This window comes from Anomalospiza imberbis, chromosome Z, assembly GCF_031753505.1.
Source record: "Anomalospiza imberbis isolate Cuckoo-Finch-1a 21T00152 chromosome Z, ASM3175350v1, whole genome shotgun sequence".
Classification (NCBI taxonomy): Eukaryota; Metazoa; Chordata; class Aves; order Passeriformes; family Viduidae; genus Anomalospiza; species Anomalospiza imberbis.
In genome coordinates this window covers 10,752,058-10,774,130 of record NC_089721.1, presented here as the reverse complement: position 1 = coordinate 10,774,130, position 22,073 = coordinate 10,752,058, and the positions used below count along the sequence as shown (strand labels likewise).

General features: G+C 43.5%; 1 protein-coding gene across 2 annotated transcripts; it reads right to left on the bottom strand.

Moving 5' to 3' along the window:
- Positions 1–2,686: 2,686 nt before the first annotated feature.
- IL7R (interleukin 7 receptor) lies at positions 2,687–19,701 on the bottom strand. 2 transcript variants are annotated; one of them, XM_068177411.1, is made up of 8 exons: positions 19,575–19,701; positions 14,674–14,812; positions 13,278–13,432; positions 11,550–11,704; positions 9,634–9,811; positions 8,733–8,823; positions 6,807–6,882; positions 2,687–5,527 (listed from the first exon to the last, which is right to left on the bottom strand). In XM_068177411.1, exons 1-8 carry the CDS (start codon positions 19,663–19,665, stop codon positions 5,024–5,026), a joined length of 1,389 nt encoding a protein of 462 aa, XP_068033512.1. In that variant the 5' UTR covers positions 19,666–19,701; the 3' UTR covers positions 2,687–5,023. The 2 variants fall into 2 exon arrangements, with proteins under 2 accessions (XP_068033512.1, XP_068033513.1); XM_068177412.1 differs by having other exon boundaries at positions 2,687–5,428.
- Between the last annotated feature and the right edge of the window lie 2,372 nt (positions 19,702–22,073).

Sequence of the window (22,073 nt, the reverse complement as noted above, 5' to 3'; positions counted from 1 at the left end):
AGCAAGACCACTGAATTTGCTGATTTTTGTCTTGCAGCTCCTATCCTCCACACTGGGAGCAGCAGCAGCAGCAGCAGCACACTGAGGCTTCCCAGTAAAAGAGGTAATGCCTAGAGCAACCTGGCACTGCCAGTAGCTGCCTACTGTCTATTATCACTGTGATTATAGCTCACCCTGTTTCCTTTCTTTCCTCTTTCCTCTCTTGTAGGGGAAGCAGAAAACAGGATTCTCAGTAGCCTGTGCTTAACACCAAGTCCTCAGGTAACTAAAAGCTGCCTCTCTGTTTGCAGCAGCCCCCTGGCCATACTGGTGTGCCTCAGCAGAGTCTGAAACCCCCGTGGTTTCTAAGCGAGCTTGGTTTTGCCTCTAGCACCGCTTCCACGCTCATGCCGGGAGGTTTGCAGCCACCCCAGGTAGAGCAGCCCCACCTCCACAAAACCCGGACTTTGGCTTCCCTCCCAGCTCACAGCACTGCTGCTGATCCCAACAGGAGCTGCAGCTGGAGACGGGACAGGCTCCAGCCTTTGTTGAATATCTTGGAAAGAAAGGAAGCACAAGGTTTTGTGGAAGCTGAATCAAGTCTGGTTTTCTGTGGATTGTGGTAAAATGTGAGAAGTGTTTATTTTCCTGAGATAAATCTGTTCCTTTTTTCATTTAAAACATGGTATTTTTTCCAAAAGCTGCATTTCTGCTTTGTGTCTCATTTTTTCTGTTTTTGACATATCTTTGGGGCTTTTTATATTAATTCACTGATGGTCCTGATTTTGCACTAATCTAATTTTGCTGGGACATATAAGTTATGCCGTCAACATTTAACAGTAACTGGAAAAACTTTTTTTTTTTTTTTTTTTTTTTTTTTTTTTTTTTTTTTTTTTTTTTTCTGTGTAGGAGCTTGCTGCAGCAATACATGTCAAAATCAGACTTCCCTGGAAGATGCAGAAGAAGTTTTTGCAAAATATAGAGTCTGTTGAGCTGCAGAATATTGCCATCACCCTTGTAAACACTGTTTTTCTCATACTTAGGTTATAAAAGATAAATTTCTGAGTTACTGCTATGGAGTTAGTTCTGTGGACATTGATGCTTACTTCATTTTAAAGATGAAGAAATTCTGGAACATCTGTCTTTTGCTTTTATTTGCCCAAACTTCACAAATAAGTGAAATACTGCTTAGTTTGTTGTGGGCTTGATTTTTCCCCCAGGTCCCATCTGAGCACCGCTTTTTGGAGCACGATGTGCTGGCACCAGCAAGTGTCCAAGTGCTGGGCTCTGACACGTGGCTTCGCGTTTCAGCAGGTGGCGCTTAGAAGCCAAAGAAAAAACATCCTGACGGAAACCTGGAGCTGCCGCGTGTGCAATGGATGATACAGTCGGTATAATTTAGCAATTGCATTTTCTGGCATTATAAGTTGTTTTTTTGTGTGTCTGTACATTAGATTTGTTTTGCCGATGCTCTGTGACACACAGGAATGCTAATTTGCGTGGCTTCATGATCACAGTAATAAGGAGGTGTTTGACTCTACAATAATTCTTCACAAAGGTGGTAAGTCTTCTTTTTATATCACATTTTATCTGTTTTTAAATGATAGCTTCAGAAACCCCACAACCACAGAGATAACTAGCTTGATTTAAAAGTGTGTTGACTAAAATCCAACTGCTTCTCCCCCCAGCATGCAGCACTGCAGTATTGCTGTACAAATACGGGCCTTCAAATCAATAAACACTACTGCTAAGAAGCTGAGAAGGGGCTCTACTCCTGCCCTGCAGAAATACCCTGCCAGCATCACCACGTCCCTTGCTGCCTGAAGAAATGGTTTCACAGTCAGCTTCTGCCTGCCAAAAATTGCCGTGGACTCAGCCACATGTCCCTGCAGCAGTGCTTGTCAGGCAACCTTTTCAACATTTATTTCATAGCCCAGATTTCACTGCACATCACAGGCATTTAGCCATCCCTGCACCCTGGCAGAAGCAGTCCTCCTGCCTCCCCACATTTAGCTAACTGGTCATCTGCTGCCAGCATTTGTGTGTGTTTTTTCAGCCCATCTAATCAATGCGCGCAAGGGGGAGGAGATGTGGTAAACAAACTAATGCTTTAAGCCAGGGATGACTATTGCCTTGAGATGTAATTAGCATTTTTCAGCATCATTAGAATTAGACCATGACTCATTTTTATAACTGATAATAGTCTAAGTTTGTTTGTGTACAGCTAAGAGACATTTGCACAGTGCAGGAAAGAGTGCTCATAGTGCTAGGAGGTGTTTGCATGAACTGCACACCGACGAGGGGAGAAGCAAATATGGGAGGGTGTCTGTGTGGCACCACGACTGCAGGAGAGGGGCTGGAGCCCAGCGGGCACATAGCAGGCAGGAGCAGGCAGCTCCAGGCACTGTGTCATAAAGCAGCCACGGGGAAACCAGTGCCAGCAAGCTGGGTCTGGGTGTGCAGCTGAGTAAGAGCACTGGAGGCAGAAGGGGGAGAAGGAAAGTTGTGCTGAGCTAAAGGAAGTGCATGGAGTATGTGAAAGCTGAGCAAAACTCTTGTGTGATTACTGAGGCAAATGGGAATTTGTGGACAGCTCTGGAGAAATTGTCAGTAGAATAAGGAGACTACTTGACAGATTGTCCAGACATAGCCATGTCTCTGTCCTCATATATGGACTATATATAACTTGGCCAGAGACAGGAAATGCTTGTGATGTTTCTGGCTTTGGTGCATATTTGGCTTTATTTTTTTCTTTTTCCCATTACAAAGCTGAAAGTGGTTATATCTGCATACATCCAACAAACGTGTTACAGAACTACAGAATTACAAAATTGAAGGAAGCATAGCACATACTGCAGAAGATTTTCCTGATGTGCTTTTGCTTCTTCCTCTATCCCCTTTTTGTTTGTCACTTTGTCACTGGAAGAAGGTATCATTCTGGTTTAATCTGTCTGTATCTACAGTCACACCGTGCAAGTTCTCACAGTATAAGCATTATCAGCAGCTCTGTTTGAAAGGAAATGCAAGCACTATAAAACAAATGAATGCCCAGGGCTTTGGTCTTTTTCTTCTGCATCAATTAATGCTTCATTTGGTGGTAAACAGCAATAAAAACCATTCTGTAAAATGTCACTGGAATGCCTTGAGCCAAATCTGAGGCCTCTTTGCACACAGTAGCTGTTAATCTCTCCCCACTCGAAAGTTTCCCTTGTGCTGGGTGGAGGTGGAGGAGGTGGAATGCTGTCTTGGGAAGGCTGGTTTTGGCTTGATGTGGTCCAGAATTGCTGTTTGGTTTGTACTGCCTCCTACAGCATTAAATTCTAATTCAAGCAACTGAGTTTAATGCAAGCCTCACTCTCTGCCATATATTCTTGAAACAAGGCCACAAGAGATTTTCAGTGATTCGATTCATTCTGCTGATCTCCTGGCACAAAGACGTCTTGGCAGAGGCAGATGGCAGCAGCTGAGGTTTTGCAACATCTCCGTGACCATTACGAGTCAGAACAAATGAGCATCTCATCCTCTGAGGATAAGAGAGGACTCTTTTCACCCTTAGATTCTGGCAATGTGAATATAACTAGGTAAAAGAGAATTTCAAAGAGCTAGAGGACCTGATACTGCACAATGAGGTGAACCCCAAGTCCAGAGTGCAAGAAAGCAGCTTGGATGTCCCATGGCCACACTGCTTTGCTGTCATGCAACCATGTGGCTGTAGCAGCTTTATCTCCAAGTGTGTGCTCCAGAATGTGCAGCATCCAAGGAGGACAGTGAAGTGGCTCAGCCATAATGTTAAAAAAAACCCAAAAAACCAAAAAAAAAAAAAACAACAAAAAAGGTGATACTATAAAGAAAAAAGTCACAATTAAAAAAAAAAAAAAACCAAAAAACAAAAGAATACCAACAAACAAAAAACATCTCCTGGCAAACTATAGATATTTAAAAAAAACCAAATTACTTCTTGTGATCCCTGGCAAGGATCTACAACATTCCATCCATCTTCCTATGTCAGATGTTGCATGAGAACATTGCCTATCCAAATTCATAGTACCTGTGCGCAGTCACAGTCATTGGGGATAATGCTAGTAAACCAACATGGTCAGCCCAGTCTCTGGAATGGAAAGCACTTATGCTACACTAATAATTGCATAAGAGCTGCAGAAAAGGACAGCATCATGCAATTTACAGACCTCATTCAGCTTCTAGGAAGAGAAAGGACTTTGCTTCTCATAGCTGGTACATGAAATGTTGAAGACCTCAAAAGTATTAGCAGAAGTACCTGTGCATCCTGTAATTGCCTTAAGGGCAGATCTTTGCCAATAGCAAAAAGTAGTGGCATTCAGGGTTTGCTTTGTTTTAATTTGTGTCTCAAAAAAACCCCAACAAACTACCAAAAAAAAAAAAGCCAAACCAAAAACTAAATCCATCTCAGGAAACATTTCCCTCAGGTGGGTCCATGTAACATTTTTGCTGGGCACCCAGCTAACTCTCATTGTGGTGCTCAAGCTCCTGAATTGCAAGGCATCTAATACTTGATAGCAACTCTAATTTCCTGTCTTTCTGTCTTTTTTTCTGGTTTTTGGCTGACTCGGGGGAGTTAGTTTTGACCCACCAGTCTTTAGAAGAGATTGGGTTCTATTTAAAAGGAATTTATTGCCATATTTCTTGCTAAGGCATTAATAAGAGCTTAACTTTGTAACCAAGAGGGTAACAAAACAGTTCATTAATTTCTACAAGACATGCTGTGATCCTCAGCTGGGACTGCATTGTCACTGCTCTGGATTAATCAGATTTGAAGATCAGAAACAGGTTGAATTAAATTTAATTTCTCCTGCAGTGAAGGCTGCTAGCAGTATACTGAATGCTGAGATAGTCTACTTCTCACTGGAGTGTAGGAGAAACCCCTTCCCTGCAGGTACAGCATTGCACTGTGAGCAGAGTGCGTGAGGGAGGTGGGAACTCACAGGATACAGGAAAACAAAACCAGAAAGATTCAGTATCCTGTGTGTGTTAGAGAAAAAATTGCATGCTGTAACTCTTGTGAGATTTACTGAATTTTGTAGAAGCTGGACATTGTGACATAGGCTTCCTCATTGTTTGGTGATCTCATGTCACCGTTAGGCAGCATCTGGGAGCCGGTGTCGTCATTCAGGGGCTCTGGATGGCGCTGGCCCGAAGGACCCAGGGGACATGTGGAGGAAAGGTTGAAACCAGCGCTGTGCAGGGGCATCCTGTTGCCGTGGCAAACCTCATACGTGCTGGAGCTGCAGCTGCCCTCGGTGACTGCAAACTGGCTCGGGCCCAGGAGCCTGCACAGGGCTTCAGCTGGCCAGACTCCTTCGTAAGACATGGGCAGGTTTAGGTTGGTTTTTCCTGCCATCGCAGGGATCACCTTCACGTCTGATCCACTCCTGAATTTTTCTGGATGGCTTGTCTCTGAAGCAGTTGATGGCTGCAGAAAATTTTCCAGTTCAGCTTTTGCCCAAAGGCCATCCACTTTATGGATATGAACATAACCAAAACTCTCTGGGTTAAAGCTTATATCAAAATTCTGTGTGGCAAAGGGAACAGCACAGTTAGTCAACAATGGGTGGTAGCTTAAGATAAAAAATACTTTAATAATTTATTTTAGAAGGGTATTTATTATCTTTAACTCCAGATGTAACCCTGAGCAGGCTGAACAATAGGTTAGCACTGAATAAACTATCACATGGCTGAAAATCCCTTTCCCTATTAACTTCATTTATCCCGTGTACTCCTCTGGGCAGTACCCCTGGAGAGTGTTTTGTGTTCTATACAGTGTTTCAGAGACTTTTCTGAGACACACATTTATCGCCTGCCTGCCATTTCACAGGAAGGAGTGTGCCCACCCAGGTGGTTTCTTTCAGTTTTACCTTCCTAATTTAGCAGGAAGGGAAGCAAAAATTTGCCACGACTTCCGAAAAACGTTAGGAATCCCTGAACTGGGGAGCACAGGGGCTGGGGGAGCTGTGTTAGGCCTTCTATGAAATTAAGAACATGCTAATAATGTACCTGGAGTGAACAGCATTAGTGACTTACTTGTCCATCTGGCTTTTAACTGGCAAAGCAGTTCCTATGCTGCATGATGTATGAGCAATGCTGCTGGCCTTGTCAGGGTTCATGGACACCACCAGGGATGTTTGCAAAAGGTTCCCATCCAGCCCCATCATCACAGTTTTGTAGAATCAACAAAGCATCTTGGTTGGAAAGGAGCTGTAGAGTCCAACTTTGGCCAGAAGCAGGACTAGGCTATTCAGAGCCCTATCAAGCCAACTCCTAAACATATTACCTGAGGGGAACCTACCTTGTCTTTGGACAGGCTACACAGTGTTTAATTCTTTTCACAAGAAAGATTCTTTGCTTGTATCTGGAATAAGTTGGCCCTGAAGCAACATATGCTTGTTGCCTCTGTTACCAGAGGCATGTGTTTCCTGTCTCCACACAGCCCTGTGGTGAGAGCATCTTTCCCATCTCTCTACATATACCTGAGGTATTGAAAGGTTGTAAGTAGTATTCCCCACCCCAAGCTTCCTTTTCTTCTATAAATAAACTTAATTCCTTCAGCCTTTCTTCATACATCAACTTCCCAAGACCTCTGTAGTTACTGTGCACAAGTCAAACTTCTGGCACTAGGTCAGTTGTGTGTTATTTCCATACCCTTGGCTGACATCTGCATGAGCAAATGTGGGCTCTCTTCAGTGAAATGTAGAAGTAATTTCTACATGCAAATGCACATACTGTCTCTCATGACTGTTAGTTGTGTCCCCAAGAGTCTATAATCAGGTGGAAAGAACAGTGGAAGAACATACGTTTTTTGGCTTCTTGCATAGTTGCTCCAGCGTTTTTTTATGGTCAGGAAGGTTTGGCCATACAGCAGGCTTGATCCTGAAACAGCCACAGTAGACAAAAAGCAGCATAAGAGGGCTATGCTGAGGTATCAGAGGTTCATACTGCATCATTTGTACTAATTCTCACAAAGCCTTAGGGCTGGCTGGCATTATCCAGAATAAAGACAGAGAAGTCTCAGAATAAACCAGACAACAGAAGAGGAATTGTAAAGGTCACCAAAAAGTCATTGTTCTTTCGAGTGTACAAATTGTCACAGTTAAAACACTTCACTAAGTACTTGGAAATGCAGCAAATTATGCTGGCAAAGAGTTTGTTGCTTGTTTCCATCTAGCTGTGTGAACAGTGTTCTGTGTGGTGAAACTGTTTTCTCTAAGTGCAAGAAGATGCTGTGGTTAAAGTGGAAATTTGCTGATACTTGCTTCTGTATGTACAGTTAATTCAAAGAATGGCATATTGTCCCATTCCATGGCCAACAATTTGAGCTTCAGACATCTGTCCTGTAGCCTTGTTCCACAGGTTTCATTTTTACTGCCTTAATTAGCAAAGTTCTCGTGTTGTGCTGCTTGATACTGTCAGCTGTGATGCATCTAGAGAATGTTGTCCAACTGATATTCAGTCATTGCAGTATTATAATTATACATATATATGAATATATATTTAATTTCATTTATGTGTCTGTGTGGCTGTATATATGCACATGTATAAAAACCTCTTGTTTCTAAAATGGAAATATCTGGGATCAAAAAGTGTCACCTGTTTTTGCTGCAGTTTTATGTAAGCAAGACTTGTAGTGAAGTTAGATAACTGCAGGATCCCAGCAACAGTAAAATGAAAGAATGAGAAATCTCAAGCTACCTCTATACTTGTGAATAAAGTAGCACTAGGGCAGATAACTCCAGTGTCTTAAAATGTTTAATTATTAAAATTCCTTGTGGCCTGATATGGCTGAGGCCAACTAGCATTGGCCAGGTAATCCCCATGTGTTCCTCTGGAGTTAGCACAGCCCAAGTGTTGTCCCAAAAAGCAGCTTACACAGTTACCTCTCTTGAGGTGGGTGTCATGGACAGACTGCTCTGAATGTTGTTGAAGAGTCCTGGGCTTTCTGTCTTGCAAGGATTTCATCTTCTACAGATAAACTTGGATTTTATCCCTCCAGATTCTAGTTTCATAACATTATCTACATATCTGTTCATTTTCTTAAGCTTGTCAGCTCTAGTGAGCCATGTCATTAAAAACATATCTACAGTCATCCATCTCCTGCTGTGTAGCAGATGTATGAAAAAAACCCTGCTGCAGACCGAGGACTGCTTGGGCAATAGCCTTAGTCCCACTTCGGGCTGATCTCGCCTCATGGCTGTCTGGAAGAGGATTTGGCCAGGCTGGTGTCTGACACCATCTAGTCCCTGTTGCAGAGGGCTCTGCCCTGCTGCTTCTGAAAGCACTGCAGAGCAAACACCCCTCTGACTCATCCTGTGAAAGGGAAAGAGCTCATCACTCTGGCATGCTGTTTCCACACTTCTTAGGAGTTTTCTAAAACCCACAGGTTCCTGTCTTTTCTGGATTTTGCTTGAAGATTATGAGTCAAATTTGCCTCTAGTGGGACTCTGAGTCTGTAAGTATTTTGTGGTGACTTTGGCTTGCCAAAGGTCCCAGTGTTTTGAGCTCAGGACTGAAATCTGGTCCAAGTGGCAGGTCATCTTCTGGGCCACCAGACAGGGCCTGGTAACCCTGTCTCTGGTATTGCTCATTTCTACTCTTTGCTTGCCATCAGCTTGATACAGAGTTCCAGAGATGGAGAGAGAATAGTTCACAAGTAAACAGGGAAAGCAATAAAACTGTCAGAACAGGATTGGGTTCCAAAACCATTTCTGATACAAAGAGATTACCTGTTTTCCCAAAAAACTATGATCAGTGCAATCATAACAACGGACAGCATGAATCCCAGGATGGAGAATATAACCATGACCACACTGCTATCTGCAGGAAAACAAAGAACATCAGCCAATGCATGTAAATGTCTCACTGTTAAGCCACCATAACAGTGATGTCTTTTCAGATGATAAATTAGGGATTAACACCAAGCATTGCACTTTTCTGTCACTGGCCTGGGCTCATTTCTCCTGCCTCCGTGAAGGAGGTGAATGATTTGCTGCCAGAGCATTAGCACTTGGCTGAGCTTTGAGCTGGGTTCACAGACTGGATTAAAGCAGCTTGAAATGTGCTGTCACCTCCTGTGCATTGAAATCACTTCTAACACCTGCAATGATGAGGTGCTCTGGGGGACTGAAGGGACCCAAGGACCACAAAGATTATTCATGCTCAGTGATGAGATTTTATTCTGTGTTGCATTTGTGTTTCAAGTGTCATGTACACACTCAAGCCCAGGGTCCTAAAATGGGTCATGTTTCACTGCTCTTTGTGCCTTACCCAAAATGCCTGGTGCAAGCTCTTCCTTCCCCTGGCAAGCCAGCCAGCAGCAAGCACTGAGTCAGCCTTCATCTCCCTCAGCACCCACACCCTCATGCTCTCATGGCAGCACTTCCTCTGACCTTATTGCCCTTGAGTGAGATTTAAGTCTTCATGGAGAGCCAGCCCCAGACCAGAGCGATCCAGCTGCTCTGTGAGTCACCTCCTTGGAGTGCCTGTGTCTGTGAGGGCTGACCCTGCTGTGGTCGTGGGCTCTTCGCTCCCCTTTATCTCATTCCTGCTGCTGCTGAGGCTGGCCAGAGAGCCCAGACCCCCAGCTCTGCTTTCCTCCAGGAGGACCAAAGTGTTTTCAGCCCTTACAGCTTTCTGTGGAGTGCTGCTCTCTTGCTGTCCAGAAGCTCTTGGAAGTGCTCCATTCACTCCATATGCCCTTAAAATAATCTCCATTGGGCTGAGAACGTACTTTCACCTCATATGATGCTTCATTTTCAAGGTTTTTCCCCAGCAATTTTATCTGAAGGTATGGTGACTCTATTGTCTAAACACACACACACACAAAAATACAATTATTTTTCCAACAGACAGTGGAGGATTATCCTCGAGTTCAGCAAAATATGTGAGATCAGGTGCATCCCTGAAATACTGTGCTGTTTACTCCATCTGCCTAGCTAATACACAGGTGCTTATCAGGGCATCAGCCTAGTTAAACAGGAGCATAGTCCAGATAGCATTGAGAAGAGAGACAAATGCTGGGTAAAAGCTTTTTAGGAAAACAGCTGTGAGAATTAACTGTGCTTTGTGGCAGCTGACACTGCTGTAGGAAATATATGCTTCCATGAAAAAGCTCAGAGGAGAGATGGAGAAAAAATACATTTTTGCAGCATAAAAAGACAATGTCTGAGAGGGCAGTTACAGGAAGAAGCTGAAATCCTGCAGTGCAGCTGTGGTGTTCTCCATTTCAATGTATTTTGCTGCCTGAATCAATTTTCTTTTTCCCTTAAGTTCTTTGATGTTTGATCTTTATATATTTTCAAGCCTAATCAACAAGGAGGGAGATTTAATCTCTGAAACAGAAAGCAGTTAATAAGCAAGCTCTAAATTATGTCCAGGTGTTAGAAAAACAAAGTTCTTGTGGGTAGAATTGCCTTGTTAAAGTTTGGGTCTTGACATGCTTCGATGATGTGAGACCTGGGGGGAGGTTAACAAACCTTGGGAAAAAGGATGTAGTGATGGTAATGGACACAAAGAGTGCAGAATTTTTGGGCTGTAATAGGGGACATTTGGCAGAACTTCCAAGATAAGGAATAAACTAATAAAGACAACTCAGTGACTGTGCTGGATCAACTCTGAACTGTCTAGAAGGTAATTCTGGCAGGAGCAGATCATGACTGCTGACTCATGGCCCACCTGGACGAGAGCCATCAACTGAAGAGAAGACAAAGACTGAGTCTGCGGTCTAATTAGCTTGAGACATGAGAGAATCATTAACCAGTAGAAGATGGCACATGAATTACTAAGAGAACTATGTAACTTATGGCCAAGTAACATTAATTAGTTTTTTTGCTAAAATGTATAAATAGTAAAACATTTTGGTAGTTGGTGTGCTTGATTTGTGGAATACCACTGAGCACCCAGGCTTGTGCAACTGGAACAGTCAATGTCTCTCTTGTGTGTGATAACTGCCTTGTTGCACTCCAGGTAACAGATCTGATTTTGGTGGACAACACTGTGTTCCCTCTGTAAAACCCAGGTGCAGTCCATGCTTTCAAACATTGTGACTAGCTTTTGCATGGCTGCCGTGGTGACAAGGGACACAGAGATAGATCCCTGCAGCTGGGCAGCCCCAGACAGTTCACAGGCCCAGTTCACAGGCAGCTGCAGCCTCAGACAGCCCGAGGATGGGAGAGCTGCAGGGCTGCCTTGGAAGCCTGGGAAGATTCAATGGAAAAGGAGGTGTGAGGAAACTTGCAAAATAAGTAAAGAGGTCAGAAGTTTTACTGACTGATGAGCATAGAAAATAACAGCAAAACTACCACAGCAAGGAGCAAACTTAAAATGGTTCAACACATTATGTCTTCTAGTCCCACTCCAAAGCCCAAAGGAATGAAACGTCTTTTGACTGATGACATTTCCAAATGCCAAATATTGCACCTTTCCACATTTTCAGATGGAGATCTGCAGAAATGCAGATTTGATCATTTTTACATGGTACAGGTAATTTTGTTAATGTTTAATTTTGGAAATTAGTATAAGCACACCAATATATCACCACTTACCTTCCAAGCACCTTCTTTCTGCCGATAGGCTACTTGGTGCACTAATTTGTCCTTTAAGTATTTCTTCCTTGAGTGTGGTGTACAGTAACGAATAAGATATTCATTTGCCTCCCTTTCATATGTGATGTTTATATCGAATGGTACTTCAGGCTTAACTGCAAATGACAACAAACCACGAGCAGAATAATGTTACTGGAAAATAAACAGGGTTTGAAATGTAAAAAAAACATCCACTTCAGGTTACAGCCCTGCAGGGTGACTTATCTTGAGGAAGAGGTGTTCTGAGTTAGGCAATGCTCATGCTGACCCCCAGCTCATCCTGATTCAGAGAAGGGCTTGGTTTTGACCTGCTAGAGAAGTAGTCTGACCAGCAGGGGAGGTGCTTGTGAGGGATATGACATTTAGTCTTGAAAAGAAATTCCTGAGCATGCCCACCCCTGTGTCAGCTTGAAGGTCTGAAATTCAGTCCCTCTAGCCAGTGCTCGGAGATGGAGGCCCCCTGGCAAAACCCAGCTGGGAGGAGGCACTGGGGAACAAAGCTGTGCTCAGGTACCACTGTGGCTGTCTGTCAGGGCAGTGGGACAGAGAGAGCTACAAAGTCTGACAGTGTTAGATAGACCAGAGGAGGCTGTGGCTCCAGACCCTTGCTGTGAACCCAAATCTGACCTGGCCTGAAGGAGTCTGTGCCAAAGACCATCCATCCAAGTACATAAAGTCCGAAATGTGGCCCTCAGGGCTCTCTCTGAGCTGAGCCTGAGCTGGATGGGCTTGAGACCTGCAGGTACTTGTGGCTGTGGCACTGAGGCTTCCTGAATTCACCTTGTTAAGTACATCAGCTCTCACAGCAACACAGAGCCCACAACTCTCTCCTCTCAGGAAAACACATATAGCCATAAATTGTTCTCATTCCTTCTACAGCCCCCAGATACTTAGATCTTCCACAGCTTTTAGGGACTTCCAGAGATGGCCCAGGTTGCCCCATAAACTAAGAGGTAATGTAAGATTATTACAAAACTACTGGACTGTGGCAGAAATATTTCACAAAAGAGGGATGTTGCAGTGCCTACTGCCAAATGGAGACAAAGCAATGTGGCACCAGAGAAGAGCAGAGAAGAATCTGCCCTACACAGGCTTCTCTGCCTCCCTTGAATGACGCTGGTTACCAAGAACAGTAAATTCTGTGTGTCCCCTCCTCCCCTTGAGTTTCCTATTTCTTGGCTCAGGCAGGTCCCTGGCGTGTCTTAGTCTGTCCACACTTTCCAGTGCAGGATGAACCTTGTTCAGGCTACAGGATACGCCACCATGTGAAGTGACATCTTGCAACCTTGTGTTCCATGTGCTACTGGGCTCATGCTATCTATGTGATAGCCAGTCCCTAAACTGCATAATCCCTAGTCAGAAATGAACAAAATGTCCCTGCTTGGCAGTTCATCCACACTCAGGAACAGCTGCTTCAGCCATGGATGGGATTCAGCCTATGTCCAGGTCTGGGCAGTGTCACAATCAGCCTGAATTCAGTTATGCATTTTGAATGGAGGTTAATAATGTCTGGCTTTGAAGCAGGGAAAACACCACACTCTGATAACACCCCAATCCAGGCTACATGCCCTGCTAAGATTCTATTTTATGCCGCCTTTATGTCAGCCAGATTGACCCTTAGGTTTTGGCTGGGCTATTTTCTCCCCAGTAAGCCCTATAACTTTAAAAACGTCTGAAATGTTGTCTCACCAATGTAATTTACAACCAGACTCCTGCAGACCCTTCTCTTCGTCTCAGAGTACATGCAAATTTCTCTGTCTGAGAGTATATCAGTGAACTGTAAGAAGAATACATCTTCCTGTTTCTTCATGTCAGAGCAGGCGTAATTGTTGTCTTCCTTGGTACTGTTGGCCAAAGTGACACAATAATCATTTCTTCTCAGTGTTAACATGACTTAGCTACTTACGACAAGCGATGAATCCTACTTGCTCCTTTCACTTATCTCATTGAAGTGAGACTCCATATGAAATAAGAAATAATGCAATTCAAATAAGGAGTTTGAGAGATCAATAGTGTTTTTCCCTGTGGTCCTTGAGCACAATAGTAAAGTGATATGAATCACATTAAGCATCACGGATCTCTTGAGAAAAAAGTGCAATTATTTAATTGGAGGTGCATGTGTTAAAACATTTGCATCTTCAAAAATTATCTTACCACTTCTGTTTTTAAATATAGAGCAATGTGTTTTGATGCTCTCTGGAGATACAGAGAAATTTCTTATTGACTTAGGTAGTAGCAAGTAGAGGGTCAAGAGTCAGCCTGTCCTTGAAGGAATCACATGGTGGTTTTAGATTTTTTTTTCCATTTCTGTGGAAATTCTGTTTGAGAATTGCCATAAAACTTCAGCCGTAAGTCCCATGAAAATTGAAAAATTCCAATAAATGATGAGGAAAAAAAAAAGAAAATAATTATTGACCAGTATATAAAGATTTACAAAAAATATCCACTTATTTTTTTAGCTGCCACACAACTTTCAGTTTCAGGAAAAAGAGAAAATGGGAAAAACAGATCTGTATGCTCAAGAAATAAAATATGATCTTCAGCTTGGTGCAATAGTGAAAAAAAAGGGTGGAAAGAGTTTCAAGGCCTCAATAGGAAGTGGAGATGACTGATGTGTTTGATAACTGCTGGAGGTTTGTGTGCTTGTTCTAGTGTATTTCTTGTATGTCTCTGTGTGCAAAGACAATAGCTGAGTTTTTGTCTTAACCTAGATGAAGGCATTTTCTCGGATGTGAAAAATTAACTTTCTTCTAAAGAATTTTCTGTGGTAAGGATTTGTATCTTCAAAAACATTTTTTAAAATACCATTTAAATTAAAGTAAAAAACTCTCAGTTCATGCTGGGCTACATCCATATTACAGGCATTCCAGAACAACAGAGGCAAGATCAGAACTGTTGAAGACATTATAATCCCCTTTAGAGACCCCTCCAGCTCTTTCTCATTAGGGAGTTATGTTCTGCTTGAATAAACTCCTCTTCTTTGCTAAACACAGTACTCAAACATGGCAAAATAGGATTTTGTATAGCTTTGCTGCCCCTGTTTCCCTGCATGTTGTTAACCAAGGGACAGACTGACAGCGCTTACCACAGAGACAGGGTGTAGTTAGTGTTGTAAGGAGACAGCTCGGTGAAATTGCAGGTTAGGCTGCTAAAGGAGTCCTTGATTTCCAGCTGGCTGAAGCAATCAATGTCAAAATTGTCTGGTTCATCATCCCCAAGAGTCCCTAAGGAGGTATTCACAAGATGTTACTGAAGTAAACCTGTGAGTATATTTGATTTGTAGCTCCATTGTACAGTAGGTTGTTTCTTCATGTGGTTGCCTGAAAGAAAGAGGCTCAACCCACCTGTTTTGTAAGAAGCAGAGAAACCTTGTCCAAAACAAAGTTAAAAGCTGTTTGCACCTCTTAAGGTTGCTCTCCCTTCATGCCAGCCAAGTCCACCCACATGCAAGAATATTTTGGTGCCACAGAGGCAGCTAAGCCACATTTTGATTGTATTGGAAGGCTTTCTGAAATGTCACAAATTTGGGTTCAGGAGGGAAATCTTAGACTTTCTACCAGAATGCATGGCTTCCTGCAAATTTGCTTAAATGACTAATAACACAATCATGATTTGACTAAAAGCATAATTCTAAAATCCTACATTTGGCATATATGAGGCCAGTGATGCAAAAAATGACGCTTCTGAGAGAAGTCCTCTCTGGCTAGAAAATGCCAGTTTAGCCTCATTTCATAAAATCTCACCCACTATGGCCAAAGTGTTATTGTTATCACCCCTTGAATGGATCCTAGGGGCAGGAATGCCTCTGATTCTTTTCAGCAATGGTTAAGGGTAGCTGTCACAATACATAAACTTCTTTCCTGAGTCGAGGGATTATGCTTGATCCCCTGCTCTGTCCTCTGCTGCCCAAACAGGTCCTTGCCATGTGGGGCACCTGACACAGTGAGAAAAAGAATCACAGAATTGAAGAAACATTTGGGTTGGAAAGGATCTTAAAGATAATTTGGTTTCAGCCACCATGGGCAAGAATGACACCCACTGGATCAGTTTGCTCAGGGGCCCATCCAAACTAGCCTTGAACCCTTCCAGGGATGGAGCATCCACAACGTCTTGGGGCTGCATGTTCCAGAGCTTCACTGCCCTCTGTGTATAGAGTTTCTTTCTATCATCTAATCTAAATCTCTCTTCTGACAGTCTAAAACTGTTCCTCCTTGTCCTATTGCTATCTGCTGTGGGGTATCAGTGACTCAGACTCACAAACAGAGTGGGGAAATGCCTGCTGAAAAATTTCCAATGGAAAATACCTCCCAGAGAAAATGATGGCCAACTCTTGCATCTGCAGTCAGACTTTGAGTAAGAGAATTCTAGAAATGCAGAGAAACACACAAAAGCAGTGCAGGCAAAGGCTAGGAAGGGGACTGCTGCCACCAGTTCCTGGGATGGGATGGGTGCATCTGATGCTGCACTAATCCAGAACCTACAGGGAGATCTCTTGCCCATGAGCTAAAATTTAGTTGCCATTTGTCACCATGAGCAGCTGGTGCTAAGAAATTATTATTGGTCTTCTCAGCACAGCTCAGGGAGCCCAGATCTCCCTGAAGGACAGCAAACACAGTGTCCTCTACCGGTGTTGCTGCTTTGAGGGGAGAACCTGTGCAGCACCAAGACAGAGACAGAGACAGAAACACAGACACAGACACAGACACAGACACAGACACAGACACAGACACAGACACAGACACAAGCACAGAGAGATGCAGAAATACAGCTGCTGTATTTAACAATCACATTCAAGACAGAGACACAGAGATCAGCCCAACTCTGGAACAAGTTCTGCAGCAGTTTCACAGAGGTGAGAGTTTGTCCGGTGCAGCCCTGTGCCGTAAGGACAGACATGCTTGTGCAGGACTATGTGCCACATACAGTTGCATATTTGTGGGTAAAAGTGTGTATGAAAATATGTGTATTCAAAATCTGGGGGATACCAAGTAAACTGAAATGAATCTGTTTAAAATGGAAAACAATGCACCACATTTTATACAGATACATACACCCAAAGCTGACATGCACAGATATGTCATGTTCTAAGCATCTCTTAAGATTTTACTTGCAACTGCCAGGAGATTTGCTTTATACTCAAGGTAATATTAAAACTTAAAGGTTAGGATGACTAATCTCCCTTTCTATATGACTGCTTGGTCATCTCTGTATATGCAAACTATATACACCAGATTTTGCATCAACTCAAAAACCTAACAATCATCTTATTAATAAATGGCTTATCAAAAAAAAATCAACAATTCTGTACTGATTTGCTGAAAAGTTGTAGAAATTTAGATTAATTCACTATGAGTTTGGTTGCAAAATGAAGAGAAGAAAAGGTTTACTCTTGCAGTTCAATCAGGCATTCAAGGTTTAACCAACACGGTGAAGCTTTGGTGCGACACTGGAAGGAAAGCTGACTTTACCACTTAGACAGTGAACATTCACATTGTGATTATACGGTTCCTTATTAATGGAAATAACATAATAACCACAGAATATATGATAATTATACCTCAGGAATAGTGTTAAGTAAGCAACTTGAAATGCTATTTCTGCCATGGTTTTTCCATGGGCTGACTAATTTTTTTTTGTCTGACATAAATATGCACATAGTCTCAGCCTCACTTCTGCCCTAAACCTCAGAACCACCACGCACAAATGTGTTTGCTATGTGAATGGTTTTGGTGAGTCTGACATTACTCATACTGCTAAGGACTCTTCACTCAATTAAAAATTTACAAAACTGTTGTAATGTTTGCCTTGAAAAGTGCAGACCAGGCAGAGCCGTGAACCTGGCTCTGCTGAAATCAAGGCAAGGCTTGGGAAGGAGTGATTCTAAACTGGGATAAAAACTGCTCTCATAGCTACAGTCATGGCAGGTCCTTCACAGAAATGGTTCTCTCTTGGGTTTGGACAGCATTCAGCAGGATAGTCCAAACCACAGCAGGAATCTCAGGAGCCCTTAGGAAGTGAAGGGTGTTAGCAGAGGCTAAGGACATGCTTCAGCTTTATGCTCTAGAGCCGCCAGGACTGGCAGCAACGTGTGACACCAGGGACACAGCTAAGCACTGGCTGTCTGCATGGACAGAGCAATGTGACATCTCTAGCACTGATGTGATTCAGAACCTGTCTAGTCACAACAATTTAGATAGGTTGGACAAACCCTACAAGTAGTGGGTAGGAGGACCACTGAGGGTGCCCTGCCCGTGAGCCTCCCGTGCCACCTGCACCCTCCCTGCCTGCCCCTCCTTAGCTCTGCCTGTAATTCTCTGAGGCCTTTTGAGGATCTACACCTCTTCTTCCTGGCTGGAGGACAGCAGCTGGGAGGCAGCCTGAGGCTCAGAAGAGAGGAGGAGATGGAGGCAAGTGCTGCAATTAGCTCTTCCTTCCTCTGCCAGTTACAGTGCCCATAAGGGCAACTTCATGCCTGAGTTGGCTACTGGCACTTTGTAAGGAGGTAGGGCAAGTCAGAGAGGCAGAAGAGTCAAAGTCAAATATTTGTCATGAGTGACTTTACCCTGGATTACTTAGGTTGTTAGCCAAACACAGGAGATTAATAAAGAAGTCATAAAAGCTTCTAATTGCTCAGTGGGGATATTCTGAATCTGTCTTCAAGTATAAGGAAATAATGATTTACTCATGTCAGTGACAAAACGAGCAAAGGTCTGATCATATCTGATTTTGGGAAGCCCTGAAGATTTCAGTGAAACCAACAATAAATCACTAACATTGAACATTCATCACCACAGCTGTTTTCCAAAGCTGTCTCTAAACAGCTGCCAGTTATATGAATAAATGGCAAATAAAAACCCCAGGGTGGTTAGATGCAGTTCTGAGCCAGGCCCTGTTTTCTTTAAATGAAAAAACTTATCATGCATATCCTGTCCATGTACATATGTATGTATGTACAACTGTCTAGATACATTGTTAAAATACATAACACCCAGGGAAAAATGAGATTCTTTAACTGAGAGATAACATAAAAGCACAACCATTCTCCTCCTAAAACTGTCCCCAGACAACAGAGCTCTAACCTACCAATAGCTGAGTGACAGCCCATGTCCTTCAGGCATAGTGCACAAACTCTTGTCATTGCTGTTTGTTTAGTATCAGACAAATAAGAGTTTAGCAGATCAGGACTGGATCTCTAAATCAAATTTTTCATTTCCCTGATGAGAAAACAAATAGCGGTCTGAAGCAGTGGTTTTATTTCTGCTTATTTTGTTTTTATATTCTGCTTATTTATGTTTTTCATCTTCATACTGCTAAATAATTTTCACTTCCCTAAATGAGATCATAAAATCAACAATAAGGGTGAATTTAAAGTGTTGTTAATTTATAATTATTTGCTGAGTAGGGCATAAATGCTGTTGGTGATGTGCTGTGAGAACTCCCTGACTGAGTTGCTGCATCAGCTATGCTACAAGGGAGACTGGGAGTATATCCCAGATACAGCTGATGAAACTGCTCAAAGTAAATGTAAAAGTTTGGCTTTTGAAATTGAACACTTTGGGCCAAGTTTGAGTTGCATCAAAACATTTTATTTGGAGGAGACTGGTAAGAGCAAAAGAAGCCAGAACCTCACCCCTCCCTAACAGCAGCTCAGAGTGACCATGGGCTGCAGAGGGGTAAGGTTATCCCTGTTCCCAGGCATTAAGTCCCCACACGAGCACTAGCTACAACAAGGATTAACAGGTCTGGCACTGCATGCCCTGTGCATACAGTTATGGCCTCCTTTATTTCATGTGGATTTGAATGTTATAAGGACAGCAGATTTGATGATTAAATTAAATAGGTATACTCCAGCTCCCCTTCAGACACTGTCACTAAAGAGAGATTGGAAGTTAAAACATGAATGTATTTAATCACACAGTTGCATTCTCTTAACTGAGGTTTTTCAAGATCATACATGAGTGGAAAGATGAAGATGAAATGACTCACCATCACCGTCTGCTGAAGTGCAACCACTTTCCCCAAAAGTGGTGTGAAGGAACATGGCGAAAATGCTCAGCACAGTGGTGGGCTGTGTCATCCTGAGCACGCTGCATGTGTGCAGTGGGGTTGTGTGTGTGCGAGCCCCGCGCTGCTCCTTTATAGCCGCCCCCAGCGTCCCGCAGCCTGCCAGCGCACCTCGCCAGGGGAAATGTAAACATGCCTACGCACAGCCAGCCTGTTGGCAGCAGGCAGGAAGCCAAAGCAAAGATAACTGCTGAGCTTTTACTGTGAAACAGCTTCCCGCTTCTGGACTGAGCACTTTCTGGATCTGGCCCACCGACTCGTTTGGGCAAACCTGGTAAAGCCCAGTGGGAAAGGGAGCATGTTTCACTGGCAGTGCTCCTGACTCGGCTGGTGGGACTTGTGCTGCTGGTTTCCCTAAGAGCATGGTTTAAGTCCTGGCATCCACTTTGCTCCCAAGAGAGGTGCATAGGTCCAAGGCAGAAAAATCTTCCAGGTATGAAACATTAGGTGTGATTGCTTTTGTTTATTCTTTACTGCCGGGGCCAAAAGCAGCACTGTCAGCTGGTGATTCTTTATTCTTGTGAAACCCTATCTGGAACACTGCATTCAGCCCCAACATAAGAAGGACACAGTCATGTTGAATCAAGGCCAGGGGAAGACAGCAAGATGAGGAGAGGGCTGGAACATGCCTGCACAGACAGGCTGAAAGAGTTGGGGTTGTTCATCCCACAGAAGAGAAGGCTCCGGGAAGATTTTATCATGGCCTTTCAGTATGTAAAGGATGCTTATAAGAAAGATAGGGAGAAATTATTTACCAAGGCCTGTAGTGAGAGGACATGGGGCAATGTTTCTAAAATAAAAGAGGGCAGATTTAGATTGGGCATACAGAAGAAATTCTTCTCTGTGAAGGTGGTGAGGCTGTGGCACAGGTTGCCCAGAGAAGCTGTGTCTGCCCCATCACTGGAAGTGTTCAAGGCCAGCTTTGAGTAAGGTGGTCCAGTGGAAGGTGCCCCTGTACATGGCAGGGGAGTTGGAACAAAGGAATCTCAAAGGTCCCTTTCAATTACAAACCTCCTGTGATTCTATGAAGTCCTGAATAAGGCAATGCTGACCCAGAAAAACCTGTCCTTTAAAAGGCTAATTCTGCAAAACCTGGGTCCTGAGAGCAAAGTGGCACATCTCACATTTTTTCAGGCTTTGGACAAAGCAGTGGTGGAAAGCGAAAGATAAAGAGGTGTTAGATATTTCCTTTGCACCCTTTCTGTGGCTGAATACACCGACGCACACTGGAGTGTAAAGCAGGGCCGTGCACAGGTCTGACTGATGTGGCTAACTACAGGTGAGCTGAGGGCCTGAAACAGAAGAGCAAGCTCTGGCACAGCCCTGGCTGCACCAAAAAAAAGCTTCAGGTTGGAGGTGTAAAGGAAACTGAGGTCAAAGTTTGTAAAAATGCCCAAGCAAACAGAAAAATTAAGGAGGCTTAACATGGAAACGACATCAGCTTTTTTCTTTGCAAGGAAATAATTGAAAATGCTCAACAAAGTGAAGAAAGCTGAGGTCTTATAGCTAGAAAAGATTCCTTCTTTCCAGGACATCAAGGACTGTCCTGCAGTGTCTCTCGCTGCCCTAGGCAAGGGGCACTGGGTAGCCAAGGCACAGTTTCTGGACTCCCTTGCCCAGTTTTAAGAGGAAGAAATGTCTCCCTTTCCACAAGAGTTCAGTGAGGCTGACTGAAAGACCTCCAAAATCTGTATCCAGCGCTGCCTTATGGAACCTCCCTGGGGCTCCTCGCCAAAGCATTCCCTGCAGGTGCACTGAGCCTGGGTAGGTACAGAAGGGTGGATTGGGCTCCTTGGCCAGCATTTACCATTTACCATTTACCAGTGTTGCTGTATCAGGACTCTCCTTGCTTCACTTCTGTCTGGCCAGGGAAGAACATGATTCACTTCGTTCTAACACAGCCATTAAAAAGATGAAATCTAAACCCCTAAATGCATTTATTTCTCTCTACTGAATTAAGAGAGAGCCCAGGGTGAGGTAAGGTAGATATCTGGTAGGCAGACCTCTACAATACCTCCCACCCACCAGCAGGAGAGGGACCTACCTGGCCACCCACACAAGGCAGGAGCCGGACATGGTGCAGGGGCCACAGAGCCACTGCCATGACACCACCATGAGCTGACTCACCCTCACTCAAGAGCTTGACTTCTTTTTCAAAACTGTTTCTGTTACTGCTAAATTGGCACGGTGTCCCTTCAATCAATTCCCTCTCTCTGAGTCAGCTGTTGGGACTTCAGCAGCTCCTTGTGTTCATCTCTCGTGCTCAAGTTTTCTGTGCTCGACCGAAGTACATTGCAGCCAAACTTGAATTAGTGAGACTGAGTCCTGGTGATTTCTCGTACCTAAGGCCTAGCCCTTGCTGGCTTTGGAAAAGACTAGTTGAGAATTTCAACACTTTTCTTAATAATCTTCCTTATCATA

What these genes read in the sequence shown, in the direction of transcription:
- IL7R (XM_068177411.1), bottom strand. Translation starts at nt 19,665, where the DNA reads ATGACACAGCCCACCACTGTGCTGAGCATTTTCGCCATGTTCCTTCAC. An exon ending in TCTGGTTGTAAATTACATTG is followed by an intron (nt 11,705 to 13,277) that starts GTGAGACAACAT and finishes TGTCATTTGCAG; the next exon opens with TTAAGCCTGAAGTACCATTC. An exon ending in ATAGTTTTTTGGGAAAACAG is followed by an intron (nt 6,883 to 8,732) that starts GTAATCTCTTTG and finishes TGGCTGTTTCAG; the next exon opens with GATCAAGCCTGCTGTATGGC.